The 27,119-nt window shown below is 41.4% G+C and overlaps 1 protein-coding gene across 30 annotated transcripts in view; it reads right to left on the bottom strand.

The window, feature by feature from the left end:
- ATXN2 (ataxin 2) overlaps positions 1-27,119 on the bottom strand; it is a 49,551-nt gene that overhangs the window by 5,238 nt on the left and 17,194 nt on the right. For 3 of the 30 annotated variants that reach the window (XM_079323030.1, XM_079323041.1, XM_079323058.1), the window contains 15 exons: positions 26,916-27,007; positions 24,092-24,289; positions 23,413-23,591; positions 21,710-21,919; positions 19,430-19,612; positions 17,782-17,970; positions 16,985-17,092; positions 16,028-16,098; positions 15,032-15,339; positions 14,538-14,601; positions 14,267-14,419; positions 13,269-13,335; positions 11,161-11,345; positions 10,398-10,530; positions 1,082-1,227 (listed from right to left, as the gene is read on the bottom strand). In XM_079323030.1, coding sequence (XP_079179156.1) covers positions 1,082-1,227; positions 10,398-10,530; positions 11,161-11,345; positions 13,269-13,335; positions 14,267-14,419; positions 14,538-14,601; positions 15,032-15,339; positions 16,028-16,098; positions 16,985-17,092; positions 17,782-17,970; positions 19,430-19,612; positions 21,710-21,919; positions 23,413-23,591; positions 24,092-24,289; positions 26,916-27,007 — 2,286 coding nt within the window. The remainder of the gene's footprint in view (positions 1-1,081; positions 1,228-10,397; positions 10,531-11,160; positions 11,346-13,268; positions 13,336-14,266; positions 14,420-14,537; positions 14,602-15,031; positions 15,340-16,027; positions 16,099-16,984; positions 17,093-17,781; positions 17,971-19,429; positions 19,613-21,709; positions 21,920-23,412; positions 23,592-24,091; positions 24,290-26,915; positions 27,008-27,119) is intronic. The other 27 variants (XM_079323052.1, XM_079323054.1, XM_079323033.1 and 24 more) reach the window with 19 other exon arrangements.

The raw sequence follows: 27,119 nt of genomic DNA, 5'->3' as shown, positions 1-27,119 counted from the left end.
TAGGGCTGAGCAATTGATGCTGTTAAGGAGAAAGGAGTGGGAAACTGCTCTCAATTCCCAAACTGTAAATGGTGAATTTATTGTCTGTGCTGGTGGGGAAATTCTTTACAAGATGGCCAAGCTCAGCTTCTGCTGGCAAACAGGTAAAACCATGGGGAGCCTGGAGCTGGGAGTGCCTCACAGCTGCAGCCAGAGTTATTCCCAGGAAGGAATTAAGGAATGCAGCACTATTCCAAGGACCACTTTGCTTTTAGTTGCTTTGACAAAACCCAATCAAACACCTCCCAGCATTTATCTGCTATTTCCACTTCACTCATATGAAAGCACTGACACAATTACAATCCTTCCTTAACCCTTTGTCCTAGGTTACAATGTAAAGATGTCACCAAAATTTGCATTCTGTCACCATCTGCTGAAACCAGGTGGGGCAGTGATTTTTATCTCTGAGGGAAATATCCTCTGTTAATAGGCCACTGGTTAAAAACCAGCTGGGGCAGTGTTCTTTATCTTTTCCACTATCCTTCCTCCAGGAGATCCTGTTAATGGGCCATTGAGCCCCAGTGCATGACTGATAAAATTACATCATCCCACTGGGAGATGCTCCACACAGGGGGAGGAGCCAAGCATTTCCTACCTAAATAAAAACTAAGATTTGGAACACCAAAGCAACTCTCACCCACTGGTTTCCAGAGGACAAGGGCTACCAGAATTTTTTACAGGATCACTGCTTCAACAAGACCACTTCATCTGGACTGCTTTGCTACCCCCACCCTAACCAGCAGGGTTTCAGGCTGTATTTTGACTCTAGCAGTATTTTTTGTTTGTACTATTGCACGTATTTTATTTTTCTCTTTTTCCTATTAAATTGTACTTCTGACTTGTAGTCTCTCACTGGTTATGATTCAAAAACCATCACACCCTTAATCTAAAACATCCCCCATGCCCCTGTGAACAGGTAGAAATGAGCAGTGTGAATCTACAACTTTTTCCTCTCATTAAAATCAAGATACCAACATCAAGCACCAATCAGTTGCAATCCCTTCAACACAAAGTGCAGCACTCAGGCCCTGGTTGGTGTTACCTGCACGGGGCTTGGAGCAGGGTGGCTTCCAGCATGTTGGCTTTGCTGCTGGCCAGTTGGGGTGGCAGAAGGCTGAGGATGAGGAGGATGCGGGTGCAGGGTAGCATTAGGGTGGGCATACTGCTGAGCAAGTGAGCCAGTGGAAACTAGGATGAAAAAGAGAAATATTTAACACCAGGTATAGGACATGCACCTCTGTTAAGTCACCATTTGCACTTGAAGATTTCACTACAATTCAGTCTGTAAATATATTCCCTCCCCCTTCTAAAAATATATGTATTTATCTTGCAAATAGCTGATGATCTTACCTTGCTTTTGTGTAGTTTGGTTTGGCAGGAAAGTCTATAAACAACCATAATTAGACAGTTCATCTTCCCTAATTTGATAATGTAACACATACTACATAGAGAAAAGCAGTATTTCAACTTTTGTTTTGTCAAACAGACCAGTTTCAAAGATCAAATTTATAATTTTCACACAATTTAGGATTTCCTGAGATATACTTTTCAAAGGTGTTACTAGCCATTTTTATTTCCACCATCCAAAAAAAATTCTTTGGCCTTATACCTGGCTAACCTCACCATGCTACTCTTCTGGAAATTTCTCACAGAACAGTCAGAGGGAAGCACAAACTCTGCCCCTGTGCTCCAGAGTAAATAAACACACCACAGCTGAAAAAACTGAGGCTGCTTGAGCATCAAATTTTTGCTGAAGCCACTTTCTTGTGCTAAAATAACCCATTTTTCCTCTGCCCTCGAGGCCAATCTGTTCTGGATCACCACCATCCTGTGAGCTCCCCAACACTGCCATGGAATTCTTCATTCCTTGAAACAGCAGCAAATAAGGTACAAAATTCCCAAAAAGGAAGAAACTGAACAACAGAAAACTTTCAGCCCAGTGAAGCCACATCTGTTGCTACAGCTGTGCCAGTCTCCAACAACAAACACCAAGTTCCTTCTTGGATCCTGCTCTGTTTCAAATGGGCCACACTAAATCCTATTTTTTTTTTTTTTTAACTTTTGAGGGGATCTAAGCAAATATGAAAAGCCATAATGACAGCAAGTCTTCCTTTCAACACAAAGCATGCCATGGGAAAGCAGGACCCTAAAAATGAGGATGTTTCCCTTATTTCTTTTAGTTTTTGTGCAACAACCAGCCTGTCTGCAGCTACTTCTGTGTGTGACAACACGTGTTAATCCCTCTGATGTCACAGCCTGAAAGACCAAGGAGAATTTTGCTGACAAAGTGCTAAAAAAGCAAACAGCCAAAGAAAACTATCAACCTGCTCCTCAATATTTCCTTCCCCTGTTCCTTATTTGTTTTGGTGCCTTTTGGCCATTCTGAAGTTAATTACTGATGAGTATCTGCCAGGTTTATATATATATATATATTTTTTTTTTTTTTTTTTAAATGGGGTTGGTATCATATGATAGCATTATCTTGATGGCCACTGCAGTTTTCCTCCAGCCTGGCTGGCTATAAACCTTACAAATCCAAGTTCTAATACATTCCAACTCACCAGAATGTAGAGAGCCAGGATATTTTTGTCTAATTGAGGTTTTTTCTCCCTTGTGAAGGTTCCTCCTTTAGAAAATAACTGCCTGCCACATTTAACTTAATCCCTGGCAAGCTCTATTAAATCTTCACTGAGCAAATGGCCGAGCAGTGATGAGCAGTTTCAGGCTATTAATGCAGATGAACTAAATTCCTGCAGCCTGGAGTTGATCCTAATGTTCTTATCCACATGTGCAAACACAATTGTACATTCTGAGACTTCCTGATTGAGAGGGGTTTCAAAAACACCTCAAGATTTCCTAAGCACACTGTCAAAAGCAGCAGGATCTTCTGCCACAGCATTTTGTCATGCTTTAAATCCAAGTATTTTTGATTTTTTTTTTTTTTTTGTATCACTACTAAAATGTATTTTGCAGCAGCATCCCTGCCATGCTCCTACTTGACTTTCAGACATCTCCCCTCAGACAACACCAAAAATGATCAGTGGCAACACTGATCATTTTTACAGTACCAAGTTTGTCTTTCTACAGGAGGAAAATTTCTCAACCTCATTATTATACACACTCTGAAGAAGGTCAGAAATTATTACCTTTGTCAAAGCAATAGAAATAAATGGAAGGAAGGATTATTTGCTTGCCAAAGGCAAGTTAGACCAGCAATCCTCCCAGGGCTTCAGCCACAGAGCTGGCAAACCCTGACTGCAAATTAACTCCAACTCCATTCAAGAGGCTTTAAAATGTATATGAAATTTAATTCTGAGTTATGAGATACTCAAGGCTTCCCACGTTACTTGTTAAGAGTCTCCAAAATAATGTGGGACTCCCTTAAACCATTTGTGCAATTCATCTTTATGGCCAAGAGAATAATAAACTCAGTTGTTCTGAAGCAGATATTTTTACAATAAAACTTCTCAATAAGGAATTTCTCTCTTAAGACACCACTTAAACCAAGGAATAGCACCCTAAAGAATAGATGTAAACCAGGGGGAGGATCAGATTTTTGTCATAGTAGCAGCTTTTCCAAATCCACCTCATATTTTATCCAAAGATTTGGATTTAAAGCACTGGACTTTTTTATACTGAAGAATAATTATTTCTCTAATTTCTCCCCTCCCTCATTTTGTTTTAAGCAGACCACCCTAATGATCAAATTTGTAGAGTTTCAAACCACTTCAGATGCTGCTGCAAATTATGTTTTAATAGTAATATTAAAAGTGCCTTTCAAAAAATGTTATCTGGGCACTTCTCTAAATCCTGGCCAGTCCCTGCACACAAACCAAGAACAACTCAGCAGGTCTGAAATGCACTCCCAGTTCAAAATCAGAGTTCAGACTCCAACTCCAGCAGTGTAAGTGGTTTTTCATGTTTAGTTAGTGCAAGTAATTTCTGCCAAGCCAATGAAATCTCTCAGACCAGCAAGGCTGTCAAAGGAGTCTCATAAAAGTCATGAAAAATTCACCTGCTCAGCCAGAACTTTCCCTGGGATTTTTTTAAAGGAATTTTTGCCTGGTCATCAAAACAGCCCACTACACAAATTAACAGCAAATAAGACAAGATAGGAGGTGGAAAAAAAAACCCCAAACCCATTATCCAATATTTTCCCCAATTGTCAGTATTTTGGAGATTTTCCAAATGGCATCTATTATTTGAGAATGTGCCAAGAGAGCTCTAGGAAAGGACACACCTTACTGCAAGTCACCTCAGCTCATTCCAGCACAAATACACTGGGTTTCTCACCTTGTATGCCTTAAATTCCTCTGCCTGGGCTGACCTGCTTCACTTCTGCATCTTTCTAATCAAATTCCTTCTCATGTGAGATATTTCACTGCACTGACCTGGCAGGGACACGTGGGGAGGGAAGCGGTCACGGAATGGGAAAAAAAAAAAAAAACATCACAGGGACTGAATTATTGAATTCAACTCTACAGAACTGTACCCCATTTCTGAGAGCAAACAAGAAGTAGTCAGCCACAGAACCCACAGAAGGAGCTGAAATCAAAAGAGGTCAGAGCAGCAGAAATCAAGCAGAACTCCCAGCTACAAGGGAATATGTGAAACCACATTGTGTCATTTTGTAAATTTGTCTTTTCCCTGGAATTTCAATGGTGCCAATGGTGGTCAGCGTTGGTCATGGTCCAAAGATGCATTGAAGAGCCTATTTTCAAGAACTGACCAGTGAACAAACTTCAAAACTATTGCCAGAGCCAGTAAGATGGTGAGGATAACTACATTTAAAAGACCTGAATGGTAGGAAGCAAAGAAATAGCAAATGTTTCTTTCATCATACAAACATTTCAAGAAGTCATTTTACACAGGTAGAGTTGACTTCACTTCAAAGATAATCCAAGAAAGGAACGAGGTTATTGAAGTGATTTCAGTGCACCAAACCAAGAGGCAAGAACACAGCACAGGTCAGCACCTACAGCCCCTGCTCAGGCAGAGCCAGTGTGGCACAAGAAACACAGCAAATCTGCTCCAGAGGAGAATTTTGGAGAACAAGTGGTTTTTCTCACATCCCTCTTGCATGAGCTAATGCAAAAAAAAAAAGAAAAAAGAAAAAAGAAATAAACAGGAGAGTGCCTGGCATGGGCTGCACAGACAGACAGACACAGCAACAAGTGCCACGGCAGGACAGGAGCAAGAACAGAAACACCCTGAGACTGCAACTCCTCCTTTCCCATGTCCTGGGTGAGAGTTCACCCCCTCAAACCTCAGCTTCCTCAAAGCTGCTCAACACCAGCAGCCAAGGCAGCTCTCTGCAGCTCCTGCTAAGTGGGGATGAGCTGCATCAGGCTGCTGTGTCCAGAGAGCACCAGTCCCTCACCCCAGTGATGCTGGCCACCAGCACAGCCCCACTGAGCCACAGACTGGAACTGATGAAGCTCAGCTGCCCAGGAGCCCCCAGCTCATCCCTGTCATACAACCATGACCACAAGCTGCTCCCAGCACTCCTTCAGTGGCAGCTGTACAGAAAACTTCCTCCACCTCACCTGCAACTCAAGTTATTCCCTCCCAGGGGCTCAAAACTTGAACTTTTTAAAGGGATGGGGCCCAAGCTACTTCTGTTTTTAGGAAGCTGGTCAGGTGTGAAAGTTGTGTTTGGCTCATGTAAGGGTGCAAGGCAGCTCCCACAGGTTAGAGTAGAGGCTACAGAATCCCAGAGTGGTTTGGGTGGGAAGGGACCTTCAACATCACCTTGCTCCACCTCTGCCATGGGCAGGGACACCTTCCACTAGCCCAGGTTGCTCCAAGCCCTGTCCAACCTGCCCTGGGACACTTCAGGGATCCAGGAGCAGCCACAGCTTCTCTGAGCACCCTGTGCCTCCCCACCCTCACAGGGAAGGATTTCTTGGAACCCACTTCTGGCTGCAGATGAAAACACTGGGTGGTGAAGTAAGAGATTATTCCATATTTAAAATAAATTTTTGAAGAATTGACAACTCAGCTTCCTGTGATCATATGAATCTGTTCCAGAGCTCCATTCCCTGCCCACTGAGAGGAACCTTCCTGCGTTTTCCACATCCTGGTTTGGTGCAAGGAAACTTGTTCCCTCAACACGTCCCATTCCTTTAACATGTGGTTCTTTAGAAAGTGCTTTTCTGTACAATCAAAATTAGTACAAAAAACCCAACTCACTGGCAAAGTAGAAAGAAGGGCCTGTCTCCTTGCTGTATGGTATTTTGGGACATGCTGAATTTGGGAAATAGAAAGGTAAATTAGCCTCTTGCCATGTGCATACTTCCCATCTTCTGGAAAGGTCAGTGTCAGTTTTAATTTTTTAAATTTTTTTTTAAGACTCTAGAACCATGCAGATATTTTATTTACTTAGCTGCTATTAGAGCTAAATATTTCACTTTACAAATGAGTGGAGATGAAACACAAGTCTTGAGTAAAGCTTCCTTCTTAACTGTGACACTGAGGTCTGAAGTTCTTAATTAACACAAAATGAAACTTTATGTCAATTAATTATCTATTACTGTCTACTGTAACAAGAAGGTTAAAATGCAATTGTACTAGAGCAGAAACTGGCCCTTGCTTTTTCAGCTATAGCATTGCCATTTTGAACAATTCCAAGACAACTTTGGTGACTGGTTCACTCTTAGTCCCTGGAGAATCCTCTGCAGTTTATATTATGTCCACCATTGTACTACCAGGGGAATAGAATTTACTCTACTGCTGAGACAGAAACCAGATAAAGTTAGAGACAACACCAGACCAATAAAACAAATGCAGAAAGGGAAAGGGGAAGGGAGACAGGAATGAGAGCACAGAAAACAGGAAATGCATCTGTGTAAAACCAATGTCTGGTTTTACACAAGCTCTTAAACACAAAAATTAAGTTTTTCAGAGGACTCCAATTATCTGGAAACAACTCAGCCACATGGAAAACTAACACAAGTTCATTGTCACAGCAATGGACAGATCCACCCTCTACTCAGCAACCAAATTTTCTACCAGCAGCAGAAGGCTGGTGTGGGCTTTGTGTGACACAGGAGCCAAACTGGGACCGTGGCCAACAAACTCCAGCAGCCCAAGGACAGGGACTGGGAGGCCACCCCGAGCCAGCAGCTGCCAGACAGACACAGAACCTTCTGAACACAAGGTGCAGCTGAGCAGGGGGAGGATGACACCTCCAGGTGGGCTGTGTGGCAGGTAAAAAGTGTCACATGTCAAACTCTGGTGGACACGGGCGGCTCTGGCTGAGGTGTCACAGACGCTGTTACCGTCTGGCTGGGAAGAAGGTTGTTGGGACATTGTCCTTCCCCATTTTGAGGGGAAAACCCCAGTGATCTGAGCACTCCTCTGTCCTGTCTTTAGCTGGGGTTACTGGGAGCACGCAGCTCTGCTTCTCTCTCTTGGTTGTGACACTGTGAATTGGCAAGGAAATCCCAGAAGTGCAGGAATATCCCATTTAAACAGCATTAGACAAAAGTACTTTTCTTTAAAATGGAAGAGTGCTTATCACCAAGTGTAGGTCACTGTATATATTTTGGATTCAGCTATCTCTTCACAAGACAGGAAGGAAAACAACCCCAAACTTTTGGCAGTGAGGGTGGTTTCCTTAAATCCACAGGAATTTCTCTTGGCTGCCAGGCTGTTACTATTTGCCACAGACTTTCAACTCATCCCAAACCATTAGTGAAGGTGGAGTTTCAGATCTTACCAGAAAACATTTCACACCTTAGGAAAACTTGATAAGCAGTTTCCCCCCCAACCCCCAGGTCTCAGCACAGTAGCTCTTGCAGACATCTTCTCTCTACCACATATGCAGGAGAAAAACTGAGTGAATTTTGCAGGAATAACTCAAAGCAAGCACTAGTACCTTGAAGGGTAAAAGGGCAGTGTGGCCCACTGAACGCTGATATCAGTGCTAAAAAGAAGTAATAATGTATCTTTTAAAAATCAGATAGCAATTTTAAAGAGCCCAAAGTGAAATTGTTTGAGCAAAATCAAATGCAGGAGCGGTGATTGTTTCTCAGGAAGTTGTTATTCTGTACTTTCAAATTATTTTTTAAGAGAGGACCAGAATCAAAGTGCACAGGTATATTCAGTTCAAATGTGGGTAAACTTAAGATTCCCAAAAGACAGAGCATAAGTTATGGATATTTTCTTATAGTCACTCAGTCAGATGTGAACAATTCCAACATGAGGTTCTTTAGCTCCACAAGCAGCTCAGACTGGTCACCTCTGGCATTTCTGCCTTTTCCCACACATGGATAAATGGAAGCTGAAGTGGACACGTTACAGCTGGACACACTTTGAGGAAGCACAGTCCATCTGGGCCAGGTCTTCAGGCACTCAGCACATGGAAGACTTGCAAAAAAAGTGAATTGAGAGGGTGCTGCAGAACATCAGGAGTCATTGCATGTGTCACTGTCACCTTGGAAGGTGAAGGGTACATTTGAGACAGTTCATGTTCACTAAACACATCTGCACAGGGGCAAGAACACACCCTTCCAAAAGCTCTACCACATGGAGTTCATGATCCTCTTGGGTTGAATGGTTTCAGTAACAAAAATTTCAAGCACTCCATCATTTACTGGAAGGTAAGAGAATATTTGGAAGAGTCACCAAGTAGCTACTTGAAAGAACACAGGAGGACAGGCCATTTCTGTTAAATTAGGTGCTCTTGGGAAAGTAATATTTAATTACATGGCAGGAAATACCAAAGAATTCTCAAGTTTGACCCAACTTAGTTGTTTGCACTGGCAGGTAGTCACATATCTACAACAGACAAGCTGCAAAACCAACACAGAATGAGATCTAACAGTTGTAAGTTAGAATATCAGTGAAAAAAACTATACAGACATCTGATCAAAGCCAAGCAAGGCAATGGGCTTGTACTTCAATGCTGCAGAACCCACTGATTACAGAAGATAAAGATGGTGCACAATGGGAAATAGCTAGGAAGTCACATGCAACCATTCTGAATCAAATCTCAGATTATCTCATGTTTGGTTTTATTTTAATTGGAATTTGAGAGGAGGGTTTTCACCAATAAAGGTCTGAAAGCCTTTGATCATTGGCTTTATCGGAATTCTATTTAATCTAATCAAAAAGCAAACAGAAGATCTGTTTACATGGACACCTCAAGCACAAGAGTTGAAAAGATCAAAGTAATACAATTAGCAAGGACCTGGGAGAGAAAGATTAATCTCTACAAGTAACTTCCATTTCAGCTTCAGCATAAATGAGCTCAAATGTTCTTCCTCCAAGTGTTAAAATAAGTTATTTTTGTTTCTTAACTCTGTTACCACACCACTGCAGAGATCTGACAGGATGTTTTCAGATGGGTAAGACACCTCTTAAAATCAGAATTAATTTCCCACTAAACTCCAGATTCTCTGTAAGTTTTCATGACATGTCATGGACTTCCATTAAGTAGTGTGAAACTAAGCACCCGAAAACATACAAAGATGCCTAAAGGTACAGAAAATCTTTTATTAGAATCTAAGTCAATAATATACGTGACCCAATAAAACTTTTCCTCAGTTGCTATAACAAGTATTGAAATGCCATGTTTTCAAGAGACCATCTGCTGTTTTGACATTTTATGACAATTTCCAAGCCTTAAACAACCTTGACTCTACCTCTTTCAATAGCATGTTTTGCAGTGAACTCTTTTTTCCTCCAAATTGGGCCTTGATTTATCATACATTTATAATGCTTTAGAAAGTTCTTGCACATTTTACTTTTGTCACAAGGTAACCCACATTTTCAGCACTTCACTGGAAGTGAAAAATGCCCATCTGATAATGCTAGAGACTAATTGTCCAAGTGAGAGCAATACATGAGCTGTTCCATTTACTTATTCTTGACTTACCAAATGAGAAAGGTAAGCAACACATGGTTTATTTTGCTTAAACAGCAGTGTTTCATACTGTTAATAATGCCAGTAGTATCATAAAGACAGCATTTCACTAGTTGCCAGAACTAAAGTCAAGTTTGAAACTGAGGTCATAACCTTGCAACAAAACAAGTAATCAAGGAACAAACAAGGGATGATGTATCAAGAGCATCAAGAGAACTTGAACAAACTTCTTTCAGCAGATATTCTTTAGCAGCTCCCAGGTTGAAATCTCATCTTGGTCACTGGTATCCTACTGAAATCAGCACACTTGAGTTTTCATTTGAACCAGCTGGCTCAGTTTTCAACGCTCTGCTCATCCTCATCATCACCATCTTATGAAATATCAACCACATCTACTGAATGATACCCATGTCTGAAGGCTGAGATTAAACACATCCCCTGCACAAGGTAAGGACTTAAAAAGTTACATATAACACAAAACGTTTCCTACCATACATAGCATGTGTCTGTTCATGCGCACCGTACTGTGTTGCAGAGGAAGATACTAAACCCGGCTGTGCGTGTGCTGGTGGGGCCATCATCCTAGCGTTGCCCTGTATTACAGGGCTATAAACATGAGGATGCTGCAGGTAGAACAAAGGAAAAAAAACCAAAAACACACAGTTAATTAAGGAATTGCTCCAAAGAAAGGTTTTTTTTTGTCATCTAAACAGTTGGGGTTGAAGCAGAGGCAGCTCAGCCTTGCTCAAACGCAGGGCGGGATGAGGATTTCTCACTGTTGTGATTGTCCCAAATGCTTCCAAAATTTAAGGGCTAGAAACTGTCAGAAAATATGGGCATATCCAATTTTTGCCACTCTGATAATGCACCAAGCTTATACATTTATCCAATTACACATGTAGATTTAACAGGCTTTGAAGTAAGAGCAGTCCACCAAGTTAAGTTATTTTTAGAACACTTCACCAGAAGATGTGCTGGCCACGACCTAAAGAAATTCTTCAAAGAGCTAAAAAACCATATCAATAATAAATTCCAACTTCTAAACTGACCTTAAAATTCATTAGGACATTAAAATTCATTAGGACCTTAACATTTGTTACAGGCTTTGAAGCACATTCCAAGATCACCACGTGTGCTCCAGAACACAGAAACTCTCCAGGGTGACTTAGGACTGGACACAAGGGGGTTATTTATCTCTGAGCCACTTCATTATTTGTGCTTGCATTGATTAGGAGCATGGAAAGGAGTCTTACCTGAGATTGGTAGTGTGGCACATGCTGCACAAGAGGCTGATTAGGAAACTGTTGGGGGCTATATGCAACATATTGTGTAGAGTAAGCAGGTGGAGTAGCTACAATTGGAGGGCCTGCTGCTGAGGCAGGATGCATCATGGTGCTCTGGTGGTGTTGGTCTTGCCGCTGCTGGGGCATATTTGGTACTGGAAAACAAAGATTTGTCTTGTGTTAGAAACACAGAGAAAAAATATGGAGATTCTTGAAAGGTTCTACATTATAATAATGTTACTGGGACCAAGTGGAATATCCTCACCCCACACCTTTAACCATGGGTTAGAGCTCTGTGAAAAAGCAACAGTGTGAAGAAGTTTTTTCAGGAAACACATTATTTTCATCATTGCTGGGCTGAATATCCACAGCCACAAACCCAGCCCTGCCTTTTTCTGAAGGAAGAAGGGTGGAGGGAGAGAAAGACTGACAAGAATCAGAAGTGGAAGAGAAAGGTTATATCAGGATACCCACATAAACCAATTAATCCTGACCCTTTAAAAGGCTTTTTCACCCTCTATGGGAATGACTCTGACACTGTTCCATCATCTGGAAATTTGAATCTTTATGTTAAAATGACTTGTGCTCATGGCTGAGGAGAGCACAATAAAGGTCTCCACACAGCCACAACTTGAGGCAGTCTCATCTTTTGAGCTCTGTGCTACCCCTCAGGGCAGCAGAAAGCAAATTTTAGGTCACAGACAACACTGAGAGAGACAGAACCTATAAGGAGTAGAAATAATTAAGAAAGATGAAAAGAGCAGAGCAGTGTGGGATCACCTGAGCTCTCCTGGATAGGTGACCACCCAATTCACTTGGAAAAACTAATTCAGCCTGCAAACATGGACATGGGAGCTCCAGGAGAGCTGCAGGAAGGCTCCAGCTCCCTGCAGTCAGGCTGAAACTATTAACTTAGATACCTCAAGCACCTCTAAACTCCACTGCAGGGGCAATGCCCCAAATCCCTCAGGGAGAGGAGAGGGAAATGTTGAAAACATCAGTAAATTCACTCGATGGTTTTATTTACACTGCAGATCAACAACAGAAAGAAGTAAATACAGGAGGGAACTTGAACAGTGTAAAGGCACAGAGTGTAACCCAGGCAGATCCCTCAGGGCTGTGCTGCACACAGGTGGACATGCAGAAATACTGGAAATTAAAGATGAATTCAGAATTGGAGCTGCCAGCACTCAGCAATGCATTTCTGATTAAAACAGTGTTACCAACCAGATTTTAGGGGTGAGGCCACAGTGAAGTTACTGTGTTTTAACACAGAAATACATTGCAGGGTTTTATGTCCCTTAGGTTGATAAAGGCCACTTGTTTGTTTCTAAACAGCACCAAACAATTTCCTCCTGCAGTGACTGGAGCTGCAGTGCTGGTCCTGCCCTGCAGCTCTGGCTGTCACTGCAGATGCATTCACTGGGCACAGCTACAGCATTCCCTGGAACAGGAGCAGAACAAGAGCAGCACTTTCTGCTCCCTCACTGCCCTGCCCAGCACAGGGAACATCTCACCACCCATGGTGACTCCACAGCCACGGGTGTCACTTAAACATGTGGCATTGTCATTGTTAGTCCAGCTGTTCAGTCTCTGGGGCAGCAGGAATGAGCAAGAACAAACTGGAAGCAGCTCTTTCCAGAAGAGCAGCAGAGCAATCTTTTCCTGAAGAAATAGTGACTCTGCATGTTGTTAAAAAAAACCTTCTATTAAAGCACCAGTTGGGGCACTGCTGCAAACCAGTACAGAAAACCAGCAGAGAAGCTCCCTTTAAACAAAGCTGTAATATTTATGATATACAGGAGATGATCAGCTCACCCTAATGTAACAGAGACATTTTCCTGTTTCTCAAATCAGATTCCAAACCAAGCAACCCCCCATTACTCAAACCTGGCATGTTTTGGCTGGATTAGTTTATCTAAAAATCCATTAGTATTTCCACTTACACCCCTTTATTAAAAATAGCATTTAAAATATCGATTGAAACCAAATTAGCATGGATTAGAAAACACACAAACATTTGTCATTTAGCCATGCTGCATGCAGACTGAGAACCAAACAGGCAGTATTATTCTCACCTTTACCTGCTCTATATGTCTTGGCTTGGTTCACTGGCATGGGCGTCATGGGAATAGGATACAAAGGCTGAAACAGAAGAAGTTGAAGGTATGATACTCCTTTAAAAACTCACTGTGTGCTGGGGTGGGGGCCCCACTCAGCTTTGATGTGTTTCCCTCTGCTCTGTTACATGGTTTAGTGAACTCTGCCTAACCTATGAGATTTTCTTGGATCAGAGTCATTAAATCAGCACGGACACACAACTAAGACCAGATGGTTGGCAACAGCCAGCCCAGGAATGCTACTGCTGCTACTGCAGGCACTGGGCTCAACCTGAGCCTCACAGCAGCTTTTTGGTATAAAGCTGAGCCAGGACAGGGTCAGGCTGGGTATTAGGGGAAGGTTCTTCCCCCAGAGGGTGCTGGGCACTCCCCAGGGAATGGGCACAGCCCCAAAGCTGCCAGAGCTCCAGGAGTGTTTGGACAATGCTCTAAGGGACAGGCTGGGATTGTTGGGGTGTCTGTGCAGGGATAAGGTTTGGGCTGAAGATCCTTGTGGGTCTCTTCCAACTCAGGATATTCTATGATTCTATGATAATGGAGCTAGATTTGAAATCCCAGTGATCCCTACAACAACCAGAAAGCAGTGGGACACAGCTGGAAACAAAGGAACAGTTGTAGAGAGTGAGACTATGCTTGGAGGACTGGGAGGAAACCTGCACAGATCCACAATAAATGTGGGCTGCTGGCATTTACCAGTGTTTGGGATTATCTGAACATCCAGATTGAGGGAGCACTGGGAAAAGTCATTATTTACACATACAAAACTTAACAACAAGGTGCTTTATATTTACAAGAACAATACAAGCTGCACTATTCCACTGTTTTAACTCAGAGCTCCCAAGCTGCAACAAGCTGACCTTTAAAGCCCTTCCCACCCCAACCCATTGCATGATTCCTAATTCTGTTCAGCTTCCTGAGGATCTCAGTGAAGAGTTGAGGAGTTTGCAGCACTTTACCTGCACGCCTGGACTCACTGGAACCGGGTACATCATATTTGGTGCAAAACAAACAGGCTGAGTGTACACAGGGGTTGGCTGCTGATGCCCCACCATGGAGGGGCTGGGCTGAGCTTGAGGACGAGGGGAGGTTGGTGTAGTAGAAGGTTTCGGCTACAAACAGAGGTGAGCAATATGGATATGGCAAGGTTAGTTTGAGTATCCTTCAAGGAAAAGGTTGGCTTATAAAGATCTACTTAAAGGTACTGTCAAACAGCATCAAATCACTTACTTGAGCAAAAGATCGGGGGTTGAACTCTTTAGCATTAGGATTAAGTGTTGATTTTCTAACTTGCCTAAACATAAAGAACAAAAGATTAAGTTTGGCATTATTCTTTTACAGGAGTATCTGCAATTAAGAACTTAAAAAAACACCTCATTTCCATCTGTGAATCAGATTTCTGAGAAGTCAAACACCCTGTGGCATGCAAAAAGCCACTCTCATTGAGGGACTCTTATTACAACTATCCACAAATGTTTTCCAGTTGATACCACAGCTCATGTGAGCCAGGAAAATATGGAAATAAGCTTTTAGATGTGAACTAGGCATCCACAGGACCAGAGCTCTGCACTGAGCCAGGAGATGACTTTCAGGGCAGTCCCTTCCCCTGTTGTTCCTCCTGTATAACAGCACTTAGAGCCAGGAGTGTGTCACCCAGTCCTGACTTCTACACAAGGCTTGATATTAATAAAGATGTGCTTATCCCAAAAGGCACCATTACTCACTCAGAAGTATCCTTCTTCTCTTCTTTATCCTCTTTGTCTTGTTTATTTCCAGGCCCAGATGTCTGCACACCTTGAGAGGTCACCTCAGGCCCTCTCTTTTGCTCAGAGCTGTTACTCATGGAAGGAGAAATACTGGGACTGTTGGGTTTGCTACTGCCACCATTGGAGTTGGTGTTACTGCCAGCTTCTATGATAGATTCTTTAGGGGTGGATTCTGTCTTTTCTTTAACTACATCTCTTGATTTTTCACCTTCTCGGGTTTTGTTCAGCAGCTGATCCACTGCATCTGAAGAGGAACTGGACTGTAACTGGAAAAACCCAAGGGATATATTCAGTAAATTGATTCAAAACTCAGGAGAGACCATCTAATGCTGTCACATACACAGAGTAAAACACAGCCTCACAAACCTCAATCATCTGGAAATGAGCTTTTAAAACACACATTTCCATTTCTACTAGGAAAGAAATCCATGGGCACTGACAGTGTTTAAGCTGACACTGTGTAAGGAGCTCTTCAGCCACTCAAGTGACCTGTATGTTGATTAGGGTGTGACAGGAAAGCTTCAGACAACCCTCTGGATTCATCCCCTGAGTGATTTAACAGCCTCACTTGAAAAGCTAACCTGATTTAATAAACCCTTATAACCAGGAAATAAGTAATAGGAATTCATCTTCAATTTTCCTCTGCAAAGCTCTTCATTTAATTTTGCAACAGCTCCTCCATATGGAGTGTGAGATGATTATTTGTGCCTAATGATCAAACAGGTTTCAAGTCCTGTTTTCAGTCTAGAGTCAATATTCACATTTATGTGCATTAGGCAATTATACAAACAAGAGTCAGCATCGATTTTACAACACCTAACATGAATTGTTACAGATATTTTCATAAATTAAGCAAAAATATAAAGACTTGCTAATTTATACAGTGTGTTTAATTCATTAAAATAATCTGGATGCACATGAGAATGATGACACCATTAACAGAAAGAAACTTACCCTAAAGTCATTCTTAAATTTCTTTAAATCATCAATCTGTTTTCTATGCTCTGAAACAATTGGAGAGACACCTGCCAAATACAAGATCAACATTGTCCAAGCACTTCTAATACAAGTTTTACACACATTACTAAATTTGCAGAAAGAGAATGGTTTTGCAGATATAAAAAATGAAATCCAGTGCTTTATTTTGGGTTTTAATTTGGTACAATTCCATGACCTACGTGTATGAGCACACAGAAAGGCTCTGTGAAAGCAGAGCATTACATAACTGATTTATCTTTAGTTCTGATGCACCACACCAAGGCAGAAGCCCCGAGGTGCAGGGACTGCAGAACTCACTGAACACAAAGAACATGCAACAAAACCACCTAACCCAGCCTGTGCCAGCATTTCCAAACACAGCAAGTGAAGGAGAAACACTGAGCAAGCTGAGATTTATGGTTGGACTCATCCTAAAGGTCTCTCCAATGAGAGAATGAATGAATCTGCTTCTCAGTTTAACAACATGGAATGATTTTGGTTTTTGAGAACTGAATGAACAAACAGTGCTACAAACAAATGTAAGGCATAATAGGAAAAAGCACAGTTAGAAAAGCTCTGCTGACCACAATGCTCAGAAGAATTGTGAGCACAGCTCTAAGCAGAAACAATTTCAGTCCAAAGGCAGCTAAAAAGCAGCTCTGTGAGCAGGGGAAAGAAAGAAGAGGGGGGAAAAAAGAAAAAAACAAGTGAAATCACACCATCCACATGAGCATCTCTACACTTGGTGTTGATGGAATGAGTCACAAACAACATTTCAAAGTGCCACTTCACAACTACATGACCAAATTTCACTGTAGAACACCAGACTGCCTCCAAGCCTTCCTTAAAATGCCAATTAAAGCAGCCAGGACAGCAGGTTTAGTGTGCACAATTCCTACAGCACTCGAGTACATGAAAGCTTTGGATACAAACCTTTGTTTTCAGGTTTAGAAAAACTAGGAGAAGTCTCACTTGGCTTTATATTCTCCTTGTTTCCAGCTGCAGAATTTTGCCTCTGGTCCTGAAGCCTGGTATCTTTAGCTGGAAAAGAAATTGCCAAAGTTATTCTCTTATACACAACTTCAACTGACCAAAGAGGAAAGGCAAGAAACAGGGGAGAGATTTTTAGTTTGAAAAACCTTTTAAGTTACACATTTCCTGCTACCTAGCTGGTGCCTGGAGGATCATTCTCCCTCCCCTCCCATCCTACTGTCAAATGAAAAAATCCCAATTAAACTCATCCCTCTCATCATACACAAAACTTTAATTAGGCTGAACAGACTATAAACTCAGAGCCAATTATTTTCAGCAGTCCAAGCTCTTCATACAGAATGCTACAAAGATTTGAGAGTTCTTAGACATTTGACTGTGCTACTAAATGTTTTTTTTTCCCCATTTCTTTTCAGTGTTCAAAATAGTCCTTTGAAACCAGTGGCCTGTGGTTTTTTTAATACAGAAAAGAAAAACTCAGCTTGGAAAAAGAAATCCTCAATTAAGTCAGACACCTATAAACCCATATTCCTTAAGGGCAAAATAAACTAAACATAAAGACTTCTCAAAGAGCTTCTCTCCAACCTTAGTTTAAAGCTGTAAAAATGGGAACTCACAGTAAAACCTCCTGCATCCCAAATTTTCCCATCACTCAGCAAACAGCTCAGCTCTTGCCTAGGCACATTCCTTGTGAGGAATTTGGGAAAAGGAACATTTGCAAGGTGCTGAGGATCACTTACCTTCATTGGAAGGGGTGACTGCTCTGTTGGATGCAGGGCTGGCAGGTGTAGGAGAGGCAGCTGGAACAGGCATGGCAACAGATTCAGTGGGAATAGAACCAGGCTGAGGAGAAGGCAGAGCTGGTCCCATGGGAGTGCTGCTCTGCCTTGGAGACCTAGGCCTGTGTGTTTTAGGGGATAATCTTGGAACTAGAAACAAACAGGAAAAAGCAGTTATAGGATGAGCTTCTCCATCTGCTCAGCAGTTTGTTTTTAGTTTTAAAAATGGCTAAAAACATGCTTTGAAATACTTTGTGAGATATTATATGGTAACTGAAAAGCTCTTTACCTTTCAGGCACATCTAGTTCTTTACAATGCAGCATTGCAGATAATGGGGTGATTTTTCTGCAGGTTGTCCCCCAAAATTTATCACTGCCCTCTAATCCCACCAAGAATCTGCAAAATGCTTCCCCAAATCCCCAGTAGTACAACTACAACAGCTCACATCAACCCAGTTTCAGGCAGAACACAAAAGGTGGTCAGGTCTCCACACAAAGAGATGTAAAATATTTTTTAAGAGGGCTGAAAAAACACATCCATTTTACAGTGTCCTCTTTTGGAGGTCTGCCAGCTGGAAAAAAAACAACACAGCCTATTGAAAAAAAAACTGCTTTGAGGTGTATTTTTGCCCCTGTGTTAAAGAAGCAAGGAAAGTTGTGTGTTCTTTGAATAGTAAGTTGTAATTCCTGCTTCCTGCTCATCCCACTTGTGCTTTTTGTCACATATTAACTCACAGTAAGTGAGCAGAAAGGCAGGTAAGTGGTTTAACAGTCCTACTTACATGTTAATAATGTATAAACAGGGAAGATGAATCACAAATAATGCCACAACAGAAGAGTTGATTTTTTTTCACAAGGCAACAAGTCTATATGGGTCTAATTTATACCTTCTTTCTGAGAAATGTGTTCCCACTATGCTCCTCTAGAATTCTGCCCTGCTAAAAAATACCCAAAAAGTACCTAAAAAGGACCAAACTGCTGCTTCTCTTGCCCTCAAGGAAACACCCAGCTCCTGACAGCCCACCAGAACCTGGCCTCAACTCAAGAACTCTACACTAGACCTGTGGCACAAGACTGAGCTTTAAGTCAAATATTTTAAAAATGTTTAAAAAAAAAAAAAAGACACTCACTACAACTGCTCCTACAGTAGCCAAGAACAACATCACCACTTAAAATCCATGTAAATTTTAAAGAAGAACACATCCAGCTTAACCTGAGTATCAATTCTTCTAACACCAACCTTCCTCTGCCCAAACACCTCCTTGATTTACAAACCACAACCCAGCCACTCTGCCATAACCAAACTCAGGGATGCAGTGGCAAATCTCTAACAACTCCACCAATAAACCCCCTAAAAATGAACCCTTTCAACAACTAATCCCCACACTTTTCCTTCCTTTCTCTTCACACAGCACCTGACTCTACAATTAGAACAATATTCCACCAACTCTCACTCAACTATCTGAGAACCTCCTTCTCCCACACTCCAACCTTAGCCCAATATTTGATTATTCAGAGCCTGAATTGCTGGAAAGGCAGGATTCTGCTGAGCATTCCCACTCTAAGGATCCCCCTGCAAGCCATCTGCAATAAGCCAAGCTTTACCTACCCCCACTGACAACTGATGACCACGTCCCACCTGAAGGGCTGCCTCGTGCCACTGCAGCAGTAGATGCTTCCCCAGGTGCATTATGAGATACAAATTCTAAGCCACTTGAAATTGTACCCCTACCAGTAGAGACTCTGTGACCTCGAGGGTGCCGTTGAGCCTTTGGAGACATCCGTGGAGGCCCTGAGGAAAAAAAGACAACCCCATACAATTAAGTGTTTAATGTCCACCAAAAAAAAATATCCCCTCAAATATCTCTTCTTCAAAGTGCATTTCATCTTTAAACTCTCAATAAAGCAGCAAGAAAATCGAGCAGTTGGTATTGATATCATAAAAAGTCATTGGTTCAGCCAGGCTGCCAACACTCAGCACCTCCCCAGGGCAGCTTCTGGGTATTCAGAGGCTTTATCAGCACTGAAACAGGTGTGCAAGGCTTGGATTTAAAATATTTCAATCCAAGTATCCACCACTGCCAAGCCATAAAGGTCAGTGGTGCAGCTGCCCCCTGGATAAGCACAGTTTCAAGCTATCAAACATTTTTCCAGAAAATCAAAAATTCCCAATGCTTTTGTCAGGTGGTCAGTGATCCCAACCATTTATAGTCACCACTGGCTGACCAATGCTCTTGGGGAATTTCAGCAGAGCATTCTCTGCAGAGAGGCTGAATTGCCTGCAGCAGGTCACAATTCATTTACAAGTCAGCAAAAATTGCAACTAAACAAGGGATTGTTATCCCAAGGTTCAAGTCATGCATGTTTAACACCAGAAGCCAAAGTCATAAGTGAATACAGGAATTCTGCACAGCCTGTACAGCTGCCACACCATAGTTATGCTCAAATCTAAGCAGTAATACAGTTCTTACATCCTAATAAACATTTTCTTTACAGGATTAGACTCAGAAGTTGATACTTCAAAAGGAGAAACTGTGTGTGAACAGAATCTGGCTGATTGCAGTTCATTTTTAACGTGGGTCAGCAAGAGGGTCAAGTTCAGATAATGGCTTTTAGGTTTCAGAAAAACTTCTAAAATACCAAGTACCTCTCCTAGTTACAGAAATCTTTACATGTCAGCTTCTATTTTAACCAAAAATCTCCAGTCCACCTCAATACAAATTTCATACCAGTATTTTCAAGAACACACATTTCCCAGGAATAATCTTGCAGCAGTAGGAATTAAACATTGCACTAAGCAGCACTGCATGCCTGACAAACCAACCACAAATGCTAAGAAATATTTCAATTTGCAGGTGGATTCTGTTCCTTATTCCAGAAAAAAAACCCACAATAAATGGACAGTAGGCCAGACAGATGTGGCTACCACCCACTTTTTTGGTTAGGAGCATTTCTCAGTGTTCCTGCTCAGTCTGAGGGATTATTCTTCTCTCTCCCACAGCTCCAGTGGAGCCAACTACAGCACCCACTGCAACTTTCCAGCTCAGTATAACCACACTGCATTTTCTAGGCTTGCTACACCATGTTCTGCAGGGTTTAAGTGCACTTGAAATAGAAATTATAAACCATGTTCCTCATTGTACCCTCCCAGGACAAATTTAGTTGGGATTATTCTGCATACAGCTACCAAAGACTCACAGGTCAGCTTTTCTCTGTGTATTATTGACTGCTAGGGAGCTGATTTATTGTTCTGAATAAAAATTTCCTATAAATTCACACTTGAAGCAGCTCATCCTACCCCATTCCACAGTTCACTTCTCTGAATACAGCATTTTTATGGTCATTATTGTCACTGGTTGCTTTACAAGAGATGATTCAATGATTTACTGAGGCTTTTTGTGGAACAGCTGTGTTAAAATTGGTTATTTTATATAAATTTATAGTCCTAAAAATGCTCTCTAAAGTTATCAGGTCCTGTTGGTTAATTTAAGACACTGAGCAGCGTTTACAAAGCTGAGTTTAATTTCATACCAAACTTGGGAAATTTCACAGCTTTCTTTTGTTTTTGTAAAGCTCTTAAAAAAAAAAAAAAAAAAAAAAAAAAAAAAAAAACCAACCACCAACCAAACCAACAAAACAAAAAAAAAAGGTTAATAGAAATAGTCTGATAAACTAAAGTTAAACACAAATTACAGGTTAAGTAATGAAGAGGAAAAAAAAAAAAAAAAAACCAACAAACCAACAACACAACAACAACAAAAAGAAAAAAAACCAAACAAACCGATTGTCACTCACGGAGGAATTAAAGACGAAACAACAAAAAAAAAAAAACAGAAAATAAATTAAAAAAAAAAACAAAAACACATGAACAAATTGTGGTATATTGTACCTTCTGAAGACATGCGTTTAGGCATAGTAGAGACAGGAGCTGGAGAACCATGAGCAGAGGGGTGAGACGGGGGCCTGGAGGGCCGCGAGGGGGGCCTGGAGGGCGGCCGTGTAGGGGTGGCTGCCCGAGGTGGAAGAGAGTTGGGACCTGACTGGTAGCGAGAAGGTGGGCGAGAGGAAGGAGATGGGCAAGGCGATGGCCAGGGAACACCTGACAGAACAAATGATATGAAGGAAAGTATAAAAACTAAAGAAAAAAAAAATTTATGGGGGGTAGGGGGAAGGGAGGGGGGGTGGGGAAGGGGGAGGTCAACAGAAAAAAAAAAAAAAAAAAAAAGTAAAATATGACAAAATGATTTTTTTTTTTGTTGTTGTTGTTTTTTGTTTTTTTTTTGCCGCGGTTTAACCCTTTGGGGATGGTTGAGGTGGTAATTGAGGAGATTGATGTTGTTGGAGGGTTGGGTTTGGCTTGGTTTTGGGTCAAATTGAAGTTGTGAATGGCACAGGCTCCCCAAAGGGTTAATTAGGATCTACAAACACTACTAAGGAATAGACAGTAAAGTTTGATCTGTTAGCCTGGCATAGCAATGCTCCACAGCACCCAGCACTCCACAAGGTCCTTAACAGCTACCAGCTCACAAACAGTACTGACCACACAAACTGCTACTTTCAAACCAAATGATGAGGAAATATCCATCTAGGAGCTGGATCTTTACAAAAACCAGCGGTGTTCAGTGTCTGAATCCTGACATTTCTGCCTTTATCACTTAGCTGAGGTATTAATGGAGGATTTTAATCTAGGATATAGGGCTCATGGTTTCCAAAGCAGAATTAATTGAATTTACAAGCCATTCTGAATATTTTAGGACTGTGATGTTGATTCAGCAGAGTAATAAGGTGAGAGAAACCACAAATACTACAGACAAATTTCAAGGTTAGCATTGTTTGGGCAAGGCTCAGGTGTCCATCCTTTATACAGCTGACTCTGGCTTTAGAAAGGAAGTCTCACTTACCTTTAGATGCTTCTCAAACTTCCTCTCCAGACAGATCACTTGAGTATTATACATTTTTCATTTATTCACAGCAATTTATTACAAAAGCATTTTTAAATTCTACAAATAATGTCTTGAAGACAGGCCACTGCTGAAATCCAGAAATGGTGTTTGGCTTCTGGGACACCAATTCCTGCCATGCAGTGCCTGCTGATGCCTGCTTAGAAATACTCCCCATGTGTCCAGCAGCAAATACTCAAATACCCATTTGGAGGGAAGGCTTTGGATTCCTTTTCTCTAACACTGTTCTTGTTTCCCTCCTCCCATTTTCATGAAGTCAGCAAGTGGCTTTATTCTTTTCCAGAAAGGAAGGAAAGCTCCCTCCTGCCACTGCCTTTCAGCAGGTGTCAGCACTGCTGCTCCTCCACACAGAGCTTTGCAGTGCTGATGCAGTTTTTCACCTTTAAATCCACACAGTGCACCATCATCTAAGACAAAGGTGTTTGAGGAGGAAAATAAATGACATTTCTGCTCTGCAAAGCCACAGACAGCACAGTGCAATGTCCAAATCCAACTCACAGCCTCTGTGTTAAATGATGAATGCCAACCTGGTTTATGGAATACACAACCTAATCCCACAGCATTTCAACACAAAATGAGGTGATTTTCTGCAGTGTTATGAGGTGCATTCACTCAGATTTCAGATACTTGCCTCCGTTAACTACTCTCTGATCTGCTCCAGAGTTTGGGCTGAATTCTGAAGTGTGGGATCCAGACCTTGAGATTGGTGGGCCTGATCCAGACTGGCCCATCCTCGGTGAGTTTTGCCTTCCACTTCCCCAGGACATGACATCTCTGTTCCTCTGTCCAGGTGGAATGTATTTATTTTCTCTGAAACACAGCAAATTTCTATCAGTGTTGAGACCCAAGAGGCAACAAAAAGCACCCCATTTTCTCTCTTTTTCTCCCATCAAGCCAAGGGGAAAAGTCTAAATAGTATCAGATGTTGACCCAACAGTCACCTCATGAATTGGCTTTTGATAGTGGCCACACAGTTCACTTTATGAGCCCACAGGCACTGAAGGATTTAGCAGTAATGCCTGAAATTCTCCAGGACACAGCTAAACCACTGCCCCTTCCTGGAATTTGGGACAAATTCACCACGGTGACAGGTCAGAATGGGGAAGTTTGTTTCACTCCACAGATAATACAGGGCCAAGCAGAGGTGTCCAAGTCAGCCTGAGTGCCAAAACCAGCACAGGGCTGTTTACACAAGGTTCCAAACCTAATCAGGCCTGCTGAAAAAGCCCAGTATCAATGAGCAAACTGCTACAGTACCAAAATACCTCCATAATTTCAATAAAAATACTATTCATAGTGTACTCAAGTACCTAGTGTTCACACCATGTCCTTCTCTTTCATTAGCATTTCTCTGAACAGCAGTATATTTTTCTTCTTCTGTCCTTTCATCATTTTCCAAGGCAACCCGAGCTTTGTATTGGGCACTTGATTCAATTTCCTCTGCTAATTGAGTTGCTCTGGCTTCCCGTTTTAAAAACTCTTCTGAATTATCTCTTTCTAATGGCACCCTAAAAAGACAATGGAAAGCAAAAGAATCTCTGAAATGCATTCAAAAGCACAAAGGAGCTACAAAAATCACACAGTGTTAGTTCTAACCGAGTCAGAGTGAAAAAAAAATTCTTGCTTCTAAGCCAGTAGACTTGCTGTCTTTTTTTTTAATACAGAATTTCTGGACTGGTTTGATATTATGGACAAATTCAGGGTCATTTACCTGCCTAGAGAGCTGAGGTCAGGGTGCAGAAGTTTTCCACAGGATTTGTAAAATCCCCAGTTCCTAAAAGCTGTCCAAAATTCTTAACATGGTTGAGAACAGCAGGAATAAAAAGCCTCAGACTGCTGTTTACATAGAAGTTACTCCAAGAGCCCAAATCTGACATTTTTTTAACTATTTACACATTGTCAGCAGACACAATCCTACAGAAGTTACAGAGGGACATCCTCAGTCCTTTGATAATTCCAGCCATAGAATTTCAGTTCTCCTAGATATGAAGAACTGCAGAAAAGATGGATGCAACACTTGAGAGCACAGGACCAGAAATTCCTGACTCATTTGTGAGTGCCAGGACCTCAATCCCATCCAGTCCATGTCTCTCTCTATGGCAGGCAATGGAATATTGCAAAAATCATCCCATAGGAAAGCCACCAAGTCAAATTCAATCCATGAGCACTGAAACACTGAAAAAAACCAACCAGGGATGGGATCATATCTGGCATCTCCTTCTGCCACCCATTTTTGGGGTTTACATGTCCTGATTTTTGTGTCAGGTTTAAAACAAAAAAAAAAAAAAATTTTTTTTCCTCTGATTTTAAATTCAAGTTGCCAAAGTTGTTCCACCAACCCTACTTCATAATAAGCTATATAAAAATACACAGCAGAGCTGAGGCTTGGCCCATGCTCTGCTGGGCATTATAGAATCACTACTGCCCATATTTTAAATAATATAAAGGAGAAAAACAAAGAAAGTAGGTGGAGATACAAGCCAAGTATAAAATAATATATGCAAAATTGCTCAAGTGTTGGTGGCAGAACGAGGAAAACAAGTGGCTTTGCCAAATTCCAAGCCAGAACTCAGCTACTGCAGCATAAGTTTTTCCCCACATTTTTTAGGCCAGTCAAAACATTTACTGGCCTTATCAATGCAAGAATATTCAATAAAACCCTTCAGCATAAAGCTTTGGCTCCAATAAGATTTACTTTTTAAATCTGGTTCCTGTGCTAATAACACAGCCAATAATCCTCATTTATTTAAAGTGAGTGCAAAAAATGAAAGGATGCATGGCAACCTAAAGAGGCAGGGAATGATTTTATGTTTTTTAACAGGCCATTAAAGATGAGAGAAAGGGGATGGACAGGATGACATTGTTCAGAACCCTGGTGATGATCAATGCATTTGTTGGAACACAAACTTGTACCTTGATGCAGTTTGACAAACTACACCTGCTACTGCTTAGCTCTAGGAAAAGAAAACAATCAAACAATAAATCCTTTACAATCCTTCAGCTGCACATCTAAGCATTTAACTAGACTGCTGCTCATCCCAGAGTTGGAAAATCAGGAAAAGAGCTTCCCAGTTTAGCAGACTGATATGCAAAGCAAGTTGTTTGACTAGGGGGAAAAAAAAAATTGAATTAATTTAAAGCCACCTTCATGTTTTTAATCTGTTTCCATTAATATCCAGAAAGCAGAAAGATGGAAGACTAAAGTTCAAAAGTACAAAAACTACTTAGGAGCAGTGAAGGGAAGGAAAGAACAGCTTCCCCAGGATTCAAACATAAGCTGATTAGGACACTTTGATTATCACCATGTTACAGGTCCATTTGCACAAAACACAGAAATCAGATTGTTGAACCAGAGACCTGTAGACAAGTGCACACACCAAAAAAAAAAAAAAAAAAAACACCCCAAAATATTCACTGCCATTCCTTGATATTCAGAAAAATAAGTTTCTGCTTTGGGGGTTAAAGGAATGGGGAAATACTGAAGCCATTTCACAATGGCTGAGAACATCTGCAGTCCATTTGTGTTGCAGTTGCAGTGAACATTAGAGCTGCAGACTCTGGGGAATAAATCACTGCCAGAGTAGCCAGAGCAGCCTTTATACTACTTCTATATTCCAGTTGTTATTATATTTAACTAAAACTTCAGTGTAGAGCTGGACAAGTCTGCTAAACAAGCCATCCCCAGCACACAACCCCCACCCTGGTTAGCTGCAGCTTTTTCAGCATTCCAGTAACTTCCAGATCAATTGTCTCAATAAAATCAGGATTTAGCCAAACTGCTCTGCTAGGTTAAACAAAAACTATAGGTAGAGCAGCTACATACAGATTAATTCACAGCTTTCTACCCTATTCCTGGAAATTTCTGCAAGAAGCAAACCTTATTGCATGGCTAAATTCAGAAAACTCTGCAATGGGAATGAGCTGTGCCCATTTAAGGGAATATATAAAGATTTCTACATCTAACTATTCACAGAAAGCTGGCAAGGTTTCTTAAGCACCATTCATTCATTGCTTTTGCAGTTATTTGATTCCACAACTTCAGAAACTATGCAAAATGAGCTGCAGAATAGAAAGTTTGTCAAACCAGGGAGAACATTCAATACAAATCTAATAACAAAATATTTTGGAACTTACGTATAAGAAGATAAACTGCTGTCATAAGTTGACACTACACCATAATTTTCTTCATTGTAACGAAACATGTCATTGGGATCCCATCCATTAGACTAGAAGAAAATGATTCTTGTTTTTCAAAATGACACTGGAAACACACTCCCTTCAAATGAAGGGCTGATGGCAGAAGTTAAACCTTCTGCCCTTTTTCCTGGGCCTATGAAT

The sequence above is a fragment of the Erithacus rubecula genome, assembly GCF_903797595.1.
Source record: "Erithacus rubecula genome assembly, chromosome: 19".
NCBI classification, from domain to species: domain Eukaryota; kingdom Metazoa; phylum Chordata; class Aves; order Passeriformes; family Muscicapidae; genus Erithacus; species Erithacus rubecula.
Note: the sequence above shows the minus strand (reverse complement) of the source record. Positions and strands in the feature narration are given on the sequence as shown.